Below are 14,742 nucleotides of genomic sequence, written 5' to 3'. Positions count from 1 at the left end.
ATGAAACCATAATGTTTCGGGTATTATGGCATCAAATACACTGATGAGCCATAACATTAAGACCACTGAGAGGTGAGGTGAATAACTGATAATTGATTATATGATATATTAGGCAGCAAGTGAAGAGTCAGTTTTCAGAGTTGATGTGTTGGGAGCAGGAAAAATGGGCAAGTGTAAGGATCTGAGTGACTTTGACAAGGGCCAAACCGTGATTGCTAGATGACTGGGTCAGAGCATCTCCAGAACGGCAGGTCTTCTGGGGTGTTCCCAGAATATATTAGTTAGTTCCTTCCAAAAGTGGTCCAAGGCAGGACAACCGGTGAAATTGCTGAAAAAGTTGATCTTGGCTTCATGACAACAGAATACCCTAATGGCAGTGGCCTCTTTCACAAGGATAATGTGCCCTACCACACTGCAAAACTTGTTCATGAATGGTTTGAAGAATAAAAGAGTACAAGGTGTTGACCTGACCTCAAAAATTCCCCAGATCTCAATCTGAGAAAACATCTGTATGATGTGCTGGACAAACAAGTCTAATCCATGGAGACCTCACTTCACAACTTACAGGACTTAAAGGATCTGCTGCTAACATCGTGGTGCCAGATACCACAGCACACCTTCAGAGGTCTTGTTGAGCTGTTTTGATGGCACAAAGGGGACCTACACAATATTAGACAGGTGGTTTTAATGCTTTGGCTGATCTATGTATGTCACTGCCCATCATCTGTTGAAAAAATATTTATTTGTTTAAAAAAATGAAAAAAAGCAAAACTAAATCATAAAAACTTATTTTTCCAAAATTAATGTACAGTATCTCACACCCCTCACATTTTTGTAAATATTTTATGATATCTTTTCATGTGACGACACTGAAGAAATGACACTTTGCTACAATGTAAAGTAGCGAGTGTGCAGCTTGTGTAACAGTGTAAATTTGCCGTCCCCTCAAAATAACTCAACACTCAGACATTAATGTCTAAACCGCTGGCAACAAAAGTGAGTACACCCCTAAGCGAAAATGTCCAAATTGGGCCCAAAGTGTCAATATTTTGTGTGGCCACCATTATTTTCCAGCACTGCCTTAACCCTCTTGGGTATGGAGTTCACCAGAGCTTCACAGGTTGCCACTGGAGTCCTCTTCCACTCCTCCATGACGACATCACGGAGCTGGTGGATGTTAGAGACCTTGTGCTCCTCCCCCTTCCGTTTGAGGATGCCCCACAGATGCTCAATAGGGTTTAGGTCTGGATACATGCTTGGCCAGTCCATCACCTTCACCCTCAGCATCTTTAGCAAGGCAGTGGTTGTTATCATGCTGGAATGTATTACATTTTATTTTAATATTAGTATTTTTGGAAGACCTACGATTTATATCATTATTACTCCTGATATATGAACAATACAGAAACTTAAAATAAGCCAGGGTTATACAGAAAGTACAGAAGTAAGTCATTATATCCCCAGAGCTCACTCGTCCATCTCCAATACCCATCTCCAAGATGGACAATGTTTCATAAAAGTACTGAGCTGAATCTCCACATTGTCACACTGAGAGTTTGGATTTGGCATTACCTGATTCATTCTATCCTTGGCCATCCGCAATACAGAGGGACCTCTTTTTATTTAACCTTTAGCTTCATTCTATTCGAGTCCTCTCCTCTCACTGATGATGGATAGGATCCGGCACAATCCTTGCTACTCTGTGAAATTTTACACTTCAGTGAACTTCTGTGGCGTAGAATGAGTTTTTCTGCCTGAGAGTGGTTAGGGAATAGTAGATAGATTAATAATGGATAGTCATTGCAGATTATGTAATGATGTTAAGCTGTTAAACTGTTAAGCCAGTATTTATAAAGCCATTCATAAATGTACTAGTTAGCATGTGTGACTTGTATCTATAGTGTTAAGTAAACAATGCAATATCTACATTTCATTATTTGATCCAAAATTCAGAACTGAAAATACATTTGAGGCTTCAGTGTTTCAGTCCATTGTATCTAATGCATGTTTTCTGAACCCTGTATTAGACCACTCACGAAAATTGCTTTTTATCAACACTGCAGCATTGCCCAGCTTTTCCCCTTACTTCATTTGAAAGACCCCGTAACCTTGGTTCATGCTTTTATAACCTCGCACTTAGATTACTGTTATTATTATTCTTTGGCATTTATGCTAAAACTTTAAATAGATTGCAACATGATCAAAATTCAGCTGCTTGAGTTGCAAGAGTTACACTGGTTATCCATCACAGAGAATTGCTCCTTCTTATCTCTTTGACCTCCTACAGCCTTAATCCTAAATATAAACTGACATCAATGGGGGAGCAAATATCTTACTGGCATAGCCTCCAAACTTTGCAGTGCCTTCCCACAAGGCCTTCATGACTGAACATGCCTATACCATTTTAAGCCAACTCAAAGCATACTTCTTTTTCCAGCACATTTCTCTTACTTCTTCCTGCTTGTCTTTGGTTCTGTCTGTAGTCTACATATTTTTGTATAGTAACCTTGTGTTAGAAAGGTGCTATGAAAATGCAATGCCTTCTTCTTCTTCTTCTTCTTCTTCTTCTTCTTCTTCTTATTATTATTATTATTATTATTATTATTATTATTATTATTATTATTATTATTATTATTATTATCCTGAATGTATTTTAAATAAAGACCATGGGATATTGATATGTCTTACCCTCAGAGCCTAGCCTAGACCAAGGCAACCTTGGTGTTCCCATGGACATTAGCAGCCCCATCACCTCTGATGAGGAGTACCTCAGCCCCCTGGAGGAAGCCATGGATTTTGTAGGATCATCCTACCATGGTCCTGAACCCCGGAAGATCATAGACACTCGTTTTAAAGAGCCCCCTGCATTTCAGGTGAATGGTCATATTAGCTTTGGACAGTTAAATAATGCAGGTTTGAATTAACCATATTAAGTGTGCGTATACTGTAAAACTCAGTTCAACATTGTAGCATCAGTAATGTTATTTACTGCATTTACTTTTAGGTTGTTGTGATACAGTATTTGCAGTATAAAATGTGTCCTGCTGTGATTCTATCATATTTTCAGGCTACAGTAGGTGATCAGACAGTCATAGAGGGACAAGAAGTGATCATGTCTGTCCGAATGACTGGCCAGCCCAAACCAATGCTCTATTGGTAGGTTCTGGTGTTCAATCACAACTTATTAATGTCAATATTATTGTCAAAGTGGTGCTTCATTTACTGGTAAAAGCTACAACACTTATAGACAACAGTGTTTTAATGTTATTTAATCTTCTAAAAAAATCTATTTTAATTAATACTTGTTCCTTTTTTTTTGTTGTTCAAATCATTTATCATATTCAGCTACAATATTTGTGAGCTTAGTTAAGTTTGGTAATTGGACGTTAATTTTTAATTGTATAATAACTTCTGTAATTGTATGTTTAAACTCTAATAATGTATTTCTGTATTTCCTCATTTATTAGGGTTTTTTTTTTGTGTGTGTGTGTGTGTGTGTGTGTGTGTGTGTGTGTGTGTGTGTGTGTTTATAAATTTTAAATAAATTTAAAATGATTAAAAACATTAAATCAATGTGTCAAATGGACAGTCTCATTTTCCAGGCTTATATTATGTTAAAAAATATAGGCTTGTAATTTTATTTATTTATTTATTTTTTTTTTTACTTCTCAATAATTGTTTTAATAATTGTTTATTAATTATTTGTCGATTTTAGTATTATTTTAGGCTGTGTATCTATCCATCTAGTGTTAGGGTTAAACAAGAAAAACAAAACTGGAACGTGGACATGGTCTGAAATGAAATGGGTATATACATTTTTATTTTAATTAAGTATGAATCCTACCATTATGTACCTGCATTTATTTGTTTTTTTTTGTGTGTGTACCTGCATGTAATATTTTTAATGACTTTAGTTGTATCTAGTAATTTAAACTCCTGCGACCCTGATCAGGCAGTTACTAAGGATGAATGAATGGTGAAAATGAATCAGGCAGTGCTGCAGTCTGTATTTCTCCCACAAGCTTCATATCTGACTGCCTGCATAAAAGTAAATCATCGCATTAATGCGACTTTTTTGTTACATCTAGTGGCTTCCCAGACCTTATGCACACCTTTAGTCTCAACCAGTTGCTCTATGAACTTTTCTGGCAAGAAAAAAAAAAAAAAAAAAAAAAAGAATAGTGCATCTCCTATTCATATCTCTATGTCTATTTGTCCATATACAGTGTTATAAGCGAAGTTGTTATTGATATGCACTATATGGATCTATTTTGAAACTCTCACATACAGCAGTGTAGCATAATGTAACATATAATCCTGTTTTTCCCCCTTTCAAATCTAGGCTGAGGGACAGAGTGACCATAAAAACAGGTCCTCGGCACATCGTCCGTGAGACAGAGAACGGCAACTGTGAGATGATAATAAAATCAGCTGTGAAGTCTGATGCTGGTGTGTACACTTGCAAGATCATCAACGAGTATGGCACCAAACAGTGTGAGGGCAAATTAGAGGTGAAAGGTGAGGCCCTTGTCTTATAACACGAGCCTGTCCACCCCATAAACACATCATCATTATTACAGAAGCCAGTGAGTCCTGAAAATTCTGTGGTCAATCATCAGGAGCATATGTTCTTCTTAAAATAGTTGCCTACAGGCTGAAAAGCATAAACAAGGTCCCAAAAGGTTTTTATCTTAATATTAATACTAGCACATGCTAATACCTGTGGATTTGCACCATAAGGTTGAGCATATTTTACAGACCAGTCGCTTATGTGTCTGTGTGAATGTGGAGAAGACCTACTTCTCACCGTGTCTGCTTTAATTACACCCAATCTGCTCAAGGTTGTGGTGCAGAAAGGTAAAGTGCTGCAGACTTAACATCAAAACTGCACTGAAAAGCCTCCGAATTTAATGAGTGTTTTTTTCTCTCACAGCGCCATCTGCTTAGAATAATGATTGTTGAGTGTTCAAACCTGTATGTTTCTCCACACAGATATTTTAATGACGTTCTTCAGAATTTCTATCAGAAGGGACACTTTGTATTAGGGATGCAAGGACACCATTTTTTACAGACTTATGTACGAGTAAAAGTATGTGTGCTTGTCAATAACCTCAGGGACATCGTGGATCATTTTATTTATCTCTGTTTGTGTTTCCTCAGTTTAAACAGTGGCCATGAAGACATGAGCTAGATGATTTTAAATGAAATGCATTAGCTAGCTATATTAGTAACCATGGCTTGAGTTGAGTTGCAGTGGAGAAGGGCGGGTTTTGTTTCACTTTGTGTACACAGTACACTATATGGCCAAAAGTTTGGACATCTGACCATCACATTCATATTTCCTTGCTGAACATCCCATGATTTAGTCCCGTTCACTGTTATAGTAGCCTCCACTCTTCTGGGAATGCTTTCCACTAGATTTTGGCACATGGCTGTGGGAATTTGTGTTCTTTCCGGCACAAGCGCGTTAGTAACTAGAGGCACAGATGTTGATTGAGGAGACCTGGTGTATAGTCAGTGTTCCTAGTCATCACAAAGGTTTTCAGTGGGGTTGATGTCAGGACTTTGTGCATATTACATATGGAGTTCTTCCACTCCAACCTTGGCAAACCATGTTTTCATGGACCTCGCTTTGTGCATGGGGGCATCGTCATGCTGGAACAGGTTTGAGCGTCTTAGTTCCTGTGAAAAGAAATCTTAAAGCTACAGCATACAAACACAATCCAGACAATTGTGTGCTTTCAACTTTTTGGCAATAGTTCCTGGAAGTGCCACACATGGGGGTGATGATCAGGTGTCCAAAACCTTTAGCTACATAGTGTATCTGTGATGTGCTTGGTGCTTCTGGTGCCAGTTTGGTTGGTGAGACTGCTAAAGTAGTTACAATGAGGAAATAATTTAACAATCTCAAACATGAGGGATAAGGGTCAGGGTTGGCTTTGAGCTCCTAAAAACCAAAGAGCTTTTCTTTTTATCACTCACCTTTTTCCAGCAATGTTCAATACCATATTAATGAATCCTACATAGAAGAAGTGGAGCCAGCAAATGTTGGACTCAACGTTCCATAATGGAAAAACAGCTAGCGAAATATGAGATGACTAGTGCGATGCCGTTGACGGTATTAACATTAAAGTTAATAATTTTATGTTACTTTCATGATGGTTTTAACGAGAAAGTAATAACATGAAAGTTAAAGCTTTGGAAGCTGATCTGTTTGAGCAGCGCGTACAGGAGAGGAGGTGAGAGAGCTGGACAGACCGAAGGACTAAGGCGCTGCTGCATCGTTCACTTTAGGTAGAGATAAAGCAAGGGTTAATTCCACTAGCACCACTATCAGAAGGTAGTCAAATGGCTTTGTGAGTAATGGAGGAAGCCGCTAATCAAAATAAAAATAGACCAGGTGAAAAATTCAAGTCAGAATTTCATTACATAATAAATATCAGATGCCATCGAATATCATACATGTTAAAGGACTAGCATTCATAACATGCATGTCGTTGAAGGTGCATTTTTCCCATAACAGTTATGTTTAATTGTTTTTAAGTCTTTCTAATTAATTTGTTTATATTTATTTGTTACATTTGAGAGAAAGTAACGTCGAGTTATGTGAGGTAGTGAGCAGCAGATTACATCTCATCGTGGGGTCAGATTTGCGTGTACGTGTATCTGTGTGTATCTGTGGGAGTCTGCTTTTTTTTCATTCTTGGCTGGAAAACTGTGTATTACCTTATTCCAAAATAAATATTTAAAGAGCTAGCCTGACAATTTGGGAATTAGAAGACCTCTCTGTTAGAAATAGGAGATTGCAAGGAATTTACAGACGTAATGCGATTTATGCTTGCCTCCAGACAACTACCACTGTGTGAGTAGCAAATCAATAAACATTCAATAAGTTTTCAAGTCTGCACCTCAAAATGAATACTGCCTACAGTATAATATGTCAAATAGTAAGGACATCAATGGGGGTGGATTTATTTAACATTCTATATAGTATGGTAATATTTGGGCTTGAATAAAGTCCAGGTATTCCAAGTAATTAAATGACAAATAAAATATCAGGGTGGTGGTGCAGTGGGTAGAGTTGGCTCCTCACAGCTACAGTTTCATTGTGAGCTCGGGTTACTGTCACTGCAGAGTTTTGCATGTTCTACCATATCTGTGTGGGTTCCCTCTGGGTTTTCCGATTTCCTCCCACCTCCCAAAAACATGCCGGTATGTGGATTGGTTTGAAATTGCGGCTAGCTGTGTGTGTGTGCCCTGTGATGGATTTGTGTCCTATCCATGGTGTATTCTTGCCTTACACCGAGTGTTCCCAGGTTATTCTCCAGATCCTTTACAACTAAGCTGGCTATCACTTCAGTAGCTTTCCAATTATGTGATTGATAGAAACCACACAGTAAAATCCCTAGTGTTTAATTAACACCCAGAGTGTTCATTTGAGTCCAATGGACTTATATAAACACTGTAGGGTGTAAATTCAACACTCTGGGTGTTAAATCAACACTGGTGATTTTGCTGTGCAGACTTTCATTCTAGCTAGGGTTAGGACATGATGCTGAATGACACAACTGAGATTACATACAACATTGAGGAGGGGGGAAAGAGGTGGGGGGGGCACTTTAAAATGCTACCTCAATAAAAATGTATTCCAAAATATAGGGCTCTTTTCCTCAAAAATCAGATACACTTCACAGAATTACATTAAACTCTAAACAAGGTCATTAGCACAGGCTATTAGCAAACCAGATCTACCCTGCCTACTGTGGTAGTTCACAGATTACAGGCTCTTAGCCAAGCTCCATTTGCTCTGACAAGGACATTGTTCTATGATAGACAAATTATCCATGGACTTGAAAAGCCCAGTTATTCTTCTAGGTTGCATTCTGGGCTCTCTAAACTAAAGTGTAAGACTTTATAATTGTGTCAACCAGGTTTACCAAGTGCACATGTACTACTAGCCAACATTCCAACATCAATGTCATCTCAGTTTGTTTCTGATGCACATCTAGTGTTAATTACATAGCCAAACTACTTACATACACACTTCCCCAACACGCCACCCTATCTTACCGAACAAAATAAAACATAGCTGTTCAATGGCCATCATAGAAAACCAACTCTTAATCAAAATGAAAAACCCTTGTATGTCATCTCCTATATCCTCTCTATTCATCTTCCAGCCACTCCAGTGGAACCTGGCCTAGCCATAGTGCGGCCTCTCAGGGATGTGATGGTGAAGGCGGGAGAGTCGGTGCTGTTTGAATGTCATGTGATTGGACCGCAAGATGTGGATGTAGACTGGCTGTCGGATGGGAAGCTCATCCAGCCAGCGCTTCTGAACTGTAAGATGCACTTTGATGGAAAGAGGTGTAGATTGCTGCTCAACTCCGTGCATGAGGACGACAGTGGCACATACACCTGTAAACTGAGCACGGCCAAAGGTGAACATCTCCAGCCATCACATCATGGTGGAAAAATGGACCGAAGTAGGGCATGCAAGCGTGTGTCCATTATTAATTATGTTAGCAGGTTCTATAACAGGGTGCTTTCTACCAGATTTGGGTGTGCTGTTTAAATGATATATTTATCTACTTAGTTACATCAAAGCACAAATCTTTGCAGTGCCACAACTCTCTAGAACTGAAACTGCTCATGATTAGTGCTTAAACACTACCCTTCATTATAGAATTGCTCTCATTATCATGCTGATTACTATTGCTTGCCTTCTGCAGAGGAACTGACCTCGTGTGCCCAGCTGAAGGTCATTGCCTCTGTTGAGCCTCTGTTTACCCGAGTGCTGGATGTGTTGGAGGTCATTGAGGGTCGAAATGCACGATTTGACTGCAAGGTCAGTGGAACGCCACCACCTATGATCACCTGGACTCACTTCGGTAAGAGGCTTATTCCCTTAAGAAACTGTTATGAATTAGTCAAGCACCTGACTAAACCACAGACGTATGTGTGTGTGTGTGTGTGTGTGTGTTTTATTCTCCTAGACAATCCATTAGTAGAGAATGAGGACATTCGCATCCTGAAGGAAGGTGGCCGGCACTCGTTGGTTATCTCCCATGTGAGCCATGAGGATGAGGGGTTCTACACAGTGGTGGCCAAGAACACACACGGCGAGGCCGAGTGCTCAGCAGAGCTTTATGTACAGGAACCGCGGCCAGCTATGTCATCTCAGATGTAATGGGACTCTTTTATCAAATGGGATGAAAACTAATTTATCTGTAAATTGTTTGTAGGAGCATTTACATATATTTACATATATATATATATATATATATATATATATATATATATATATATATATGTGTGTGTGTGTGTGTGTGTATGATGTACAGATGTGCTGTTATTGGAAAATAATCAACTTCGGGGTGGGAACATAGAACAAAAAAAAAGTTAAATGAATTTCATGAAGAGTGCATTAGAAATTATTGGCATTTACATCTAATTATAGTACCAGAGTTTAGCAACTCTTGCTGTTCACATACACCAAAGATGACAGAGCTCCACTCCATCACAACCTCTTACTGCTCAGCATTAGTACTTTGTTTATGTTGCTGCCAAACATCCATTAACAAAGAACGTTATCTTCTACAGCCAGCTATAGTTTATGCAAATTAGTATTTAATTCTCATTGCTTGTGTTTATACTGTTTGCCAAACACCAACAGATTTTTTTTGTTGTTGTTGTTTACACATGGAATTAAATATTTACAGTTTATTCATCATGCTTTCTCTCTCATGTTCTGCTTGACTCTCTCTTTCCCTCTCCAACTCCCATTAGGGCTAAGTTAGAGAAGATGCCATCCATTCCAGAGGAGCCAGAGGTTCCTGAGAGCGAGGTGGAGCGTTTCACCATGCCTGACTTTGTGAAGCCACTGTACGACTTGGATGTTGTTGAGGGTAAAGAGGCCGTGCTGAAGTGCAAAGTGGCTGGCCTGCCATATCCCACCATTTCTTGGTTCCACAATGGGAAGAAGATTGAAAGCACTGAGGACAGGAAGATGACGCAGTGTGAGCTATTACAGTATTTCATTCTTCTGCATGGAGGTCAGAGCGTCAGTCAAACTCTGAGACTGCAGTCTCGGTTGAAATGAGAATGTCAGGAGATTGAGTGAAATATACAGAGTGTTCTACATGCTGGCCTGAATGTCCTCCTTAATACCCTCTGGCTTCTCCTTTTGAAACTGCCTTAACTTTATCACTTGTAATCATTCTTAATCTCACTTAAGCACTCCTAATTGTTTTTTCCCCCCTCATCTGTAGTCAGAGATATACACAGTCTTGTTATCCGCTCTGTCTGCCATGCCCATGGAGGTGTCTACAAGAGTGTTATTTCCAACAAGTTGGGCAAGGCCACATGCTATGCCCACCTGTATGTAACAGGTGAGAGAAATGCCATCATTTAGTATATGCATCATATATGGTTTACATCACAATACAATAGTATATGCCTGGTATGCCTCATATGCACTGACATATCTCTAGTTCAGTAGGATGTTGGTTGGGTTGGTGGATTGCAGAGAATACTGATCAACAATGCTTAATATTCAGGGAAAGTGTATTGGGGGAAAAAAGATGTTAACCCATTTCTACCTACATAAGTCTTTTGATAGCATATTTATACAGTACCATAAAATCAAAAATGGTCAATTTCCAGATTCAGCACAACATTAGCTAATGAAACTAAAACATTCAAACATTGTTAAATTCTTGTTAATCTATTAATCAAATTAGGGGTGTATGCAATGCTACTATCAGTATCTCCATATAAGTGCTCCAAATATTTGCATCTGTATTTGGATTTAAACCGAAGTTTGGGGAGCTAAAAAAAACAACAACAACAACAGGAAAGTAAAGAAAATAAAGATGTTTGTAGGACTGCTCGTGCAGTTACTATTTTTGTTTGTACCTGTCTGCAACATTTTCTAACAAATTTGGTTTGTTCTATTTCCTAAAATATCTAAAAGAGAACCTGTCTACATGATCAAAGTGGGCTTTGCTAATAGCCTAGTATCTCTAATTTCATACAGAACAAGTTGTATCTTCTGTACTTTAACAACTAAGAAGTAGCAAAAAAAAAAAAAAAATGTGACATGAAAGTAATTGTTAATATTCATTATTGACTAAATAATAAGGGTGCACGGTGGCTTAGTGGTTAGCATGTTTGCCTCACACGTCCGGGGTTCGATTCCCGCTGGGGCCCTGTGTGTGCGGAGTTTGCGTGTTCTCCCCGTGCTGTGAGGGTTTCCTCCGGGTACTCCGGCTTCCTCCCCCAGTCCAAAAACATGCATGACAGGCTTATTAGCGTGTCTGTAGTGTATGAATGAGCGTGAGTGTGCCCTGTGATGGACTGGCATCCTGTCTAGGGTGTACCCCACCTTGTGCCCGATGCTTTTTGTTGTTGTTTTTGTTTTTATGAACAAATGAAAAGTGTAATATAAAAGAAATCAGTAACCGTGTCAACTGGATTAAAATGTAACACTTTCTAGCACTTTCTCATAAAAGGAAGTTTCCAACTATATAATATTATTTGATATGCTCGGATTAATTTACTGCAAAGAATTGCACTCGAGATGCGAATATCACAGAAGTACAGTTGTTGCCTGGATTTCTCAATCCTCTGATCAACATCTCAGAGAGTAAAAGCGGTCTTTTTAACATCCTAGAGCCAGTTCTTTTAAGGAGACAGACAACCTAAAATCTATGCATGATCCTCTCTGTATCCTCTCTCTAAAAGATAAGGAGAATAGACCACATGTCTGGGTTTATCTCTGTCCTACCCAGGATTTTTCCTCTCATCTCTTTTGTAGACGTTCTTCCTGATCCTCCAGATGGGGCACCTGTAATTGAGTCTATTACTGGCAAGATTGTTACTCTTAGCTGGAAGAAGCCCAAACGGCTGGACCCATCAATTGGTAATGTCTCTACTCATCTACACTCATATGGATGTGCATTACTATTTTATTTTGCTGTCGTTCCTTTGTGAATATAGGCAACACACACTGCCCCAACACACACTGCCCCATCTTTGATAGATTTAGAGTGGAGCATTTTGCAATTTTCTGTCTTCAATATTTATATTCCTGTAAAAGATTGTTTTATAGTTAACTGTCAGTCGTTCCTGTACTCATGTCACCCTGATATTTACTGCTGTGACTTTCTCCCTTATTTTAAATTGCCAATATCACTTTGCTGCCTTGACTGATGTTAGGTGGAGTATAAGGGCATGTAGAACTAAAAATTTTAAAGGTCCAATTACAGAATATTAAAAAAAAATTCTTGTGTCTGGATAAACAACTAACATGTATGAATGGTGACAAAAGTTACTTTTTAATACTTAACCATTAATGACTAATTTAAGGCAATAAATAAGACAGTTCAAACTGGTTATGTTTTGTTTTGTAGTGCTGACTCACATTATCACTTCTGACTAGTGGCATGGATTCTGAAGAGATGAGATACATTGGTTTAAAATTTGACATACAGTAGAGAAAAAGAAATGCATGCTTCTACTTTTTTTTTTAACAAGCCATGTCGTCAGTTCACTAAACAGACAAGTGAGGGTAAATAAAATGAAAAATCCATGAAAGTCTGTGAAAACTCCTCTTTCTGACCTAATGTATCTAACATCAGCTTAACAATTTTGATAAATGCATGGGATTAGATGTCCAAAGTGTCCGTAGTGTATGAATGTGTATGTGATTGTGCCCTGCAATGGATTGGCACCCTGTCCAGGGTGTACCCTGCCTTGTGCACGATGCTCCCTGGGATAGCTTCCAGGTTCCCTGCGACCCTGAAGGATAAGCGGTATAGAAAATGGATGGATGGATGGCATGGGATTGGCTGCAACAATGAATCTCCTTCAAAAGCTGCATTGGTTTATGTTTAGCAAACTATGGCTAAACTATATGTTTATATGTACTCAGTTCAGTCCACTTAAATACTTTGATGGATCCACATCTGGAACATGTCCTACCTGTTGATGACCCCTGATATACAATATTGTCAGACCAAGGAAGGCATAAAAATGTTGTTTTAATCCATTTCATGGTTCCAGATCCCAGCACCTTGATGTACGCTGTCCAGCAGCAGGCCTTGGGCTCTATACAATGGACTATAATCGCTTCCAGCTTAAAGCAGACCTCCTACACTGTCACCTCACTATCCAAGGGTGTCCGCTATGCCTTTAGGATCCTATCAATCACCAGCAAAGCCTTTAGCAAGCCTTCTCCGGCCACAGAAACAGTACAGCTCATAGACAGAGGTAAGCACACACAAACATACTAGTGAGCTGTGTTATTTCAGTATGTTTATAATTTTTTTGTATCTTTTCCTGCAGGTCCATATCTCAAGGAGGCACCAGTTATTATTGACAAGCCAGATATGGTATATGTGGTGGAGAATCAGTCGGTCAACATCACGGTCACTCTTAACCACGTCAATGCAGCTGTCACCTGGAAGATGTGAGTTATCTGTTCAATTATACAAATGTGCCTTGGGCCTATAAAGCTACTTCTAAAGTTCTGCATAATAAGTCATTTCAGATCTAACCCAAATGGAGAATAAATTGGTTCCAGTGAAAAGCTGAACTGAGTGGATGTGGTGTGGGTCAAAACTCTGCCGGGTTATTTGTGTAACTCATTCAAACTTGCCTCTTTTTCTTCAAAATATACCTATAACATACCAGAATATAGGCTGCAGTTTTTAGCTTTAACTCTTTTATGCATGCCATTTAAAGCCTTTCCACTTTTGTACGAGTTTGTGTTTTGCATGATCATGGTGTCATCTTTGACAAATACATCACATATTATTGTATATAACTCCAGATTCAATATAACCTCAGATAATGATAGGTCACTCAAGATGTCCCCCTACCCCCAACAATTTGAATATATTTTCTACACTCTACACTCAAATTGGGAATTGTCACTGATGTGGTATCATTCAGTGAATATCTTTTGTTGCTTTAGTTAGAGGATTATAACTGAGTAGGGACATCAAAAATACTTACTTGGACATAATTATACCCTTGACTTTTTAGGATACATTTACATTCAAACAAAAATGTACCTTTACAGCATCTACTTGAATGATATTGTTTTCCTGTCTAAATTATCACACACACACACACCATACATCAATATGTGTGGTAGCCTGAGGAAACCCTTCAGATAGTCACATTTCTCTTCTATAACTATACTCAAACAATACATTTCGAATTTTCTGTACACTAAATTTGAGCTGTGGTCAGACTGGTTGCTGTTTTTATCAGGAGAGGAGCGACCTTGTCGAACAGAGCCGGGCTGTTTGAGATGAGCATGCCTGATGATGACCAACACACACTAAAGCTCTGTAAGGTGAGGAGCAGTGATGTGGGACCACTTAGCTTCACTGCTAGCAATCCATACGGGACAGAGTCCTGTCTCCTCTTGCTAGAGATGGCAGGTAGGCAAAGCACGACAGAGCATCTACTCATATTGCCATTTTGTTATGTTGTAACAGTGTGTTGTTCTTTAGAAATGCTATGATATTTATAAGCATGACCTTTGTCTGTGACCTTTTCACTGTTCTCGCCCTCATTCTTTCTCCATGTGTTACTCTCTTCCCAGTGGCCCCAACATTTGAGTCTATTATGGAGGATCTGGATGTAAGTGTTGGTGAGACCCCTCGCTTTGCTGTGGTCGTTGAAGGGAAGCCCATTCCAGACATCCTCTGGTACAAGGTATGTTACTTA

General features: G+C 39.0%; 1 protein-coding gene across 1 annotated transcript in view; it reads left to right on the top strand.

Annotated features, from left to right (window-relative positions):
* spegb (striated muscle enriched protein kinase b) overlaps positions 1-14,742 on the top strand; it is a 102,156-nt gene that overhangs the window by 65,348 nt on the left and 22,066 nt on the right. The window contains exons 9-21 of the mRNA XM_053680591.1: positions 2,695-2,873; positions 3,068-3,156; positions 4,343-4,518; positions 8,181-8,441; positions 8,733-8,891; positions 8,997-9,186; positions 9,790-10,019; positions 10,272-10,391; positions 11,819-11,923; positions 13,066-13,272; positions 13,348-13,471; positions 14,281-14,453; positions 14,618-14,730. Of these exons, the coding sequence (XP_053536566.1) occupies positions 2,695-2,873; positions 3,068-3,156; positions 4,343-4,518; positions 8,181-8,441; positions 8,733-8,891; positions 8,997-9,186; positions 9,790-10,019; positions 10,272-10,391; positions 11,819-11,923; positions 13,066-13,272; positions 13,348-13,471; positions 14,281-14,453; positions 14,618-14,730 (2,126 nt within the window). The remainder of the gene's footprint in view (positions 1-2,694; positions 2,874-3,067; positions 3,157-4,342; positions 4,519-8,180; positions 8,442-8,732; positions 8,892-8,996; positions 9,187-9,789; positions 10,020-10,271; positions 10,392-11,818; positions 11,924-13,065; positions 13,273-13,347; positions 13,472-14,280; positions 14,454-14,617; positions 14,731-14,742) is intronic.

The sequence above is a fragment of the Ictalurus punctatus genome, chromosome 6 (genome assembly GCF_001660625.3).
Source record: "Ictalurus punctatus breed USDA103 chromosome 6, Coco_2.0, whole genome shotgun sequence".
Classification (NCBI taxonomy): Eukaryota; Metazoa; Chordata; class Actinopteri; order Siluriformes; family Ictaluridae; genus Ictalurus; species Ictalurus punctatus.
This window is presented reverse-complemented; position numbering and strand designations above follow the sequence as displayed.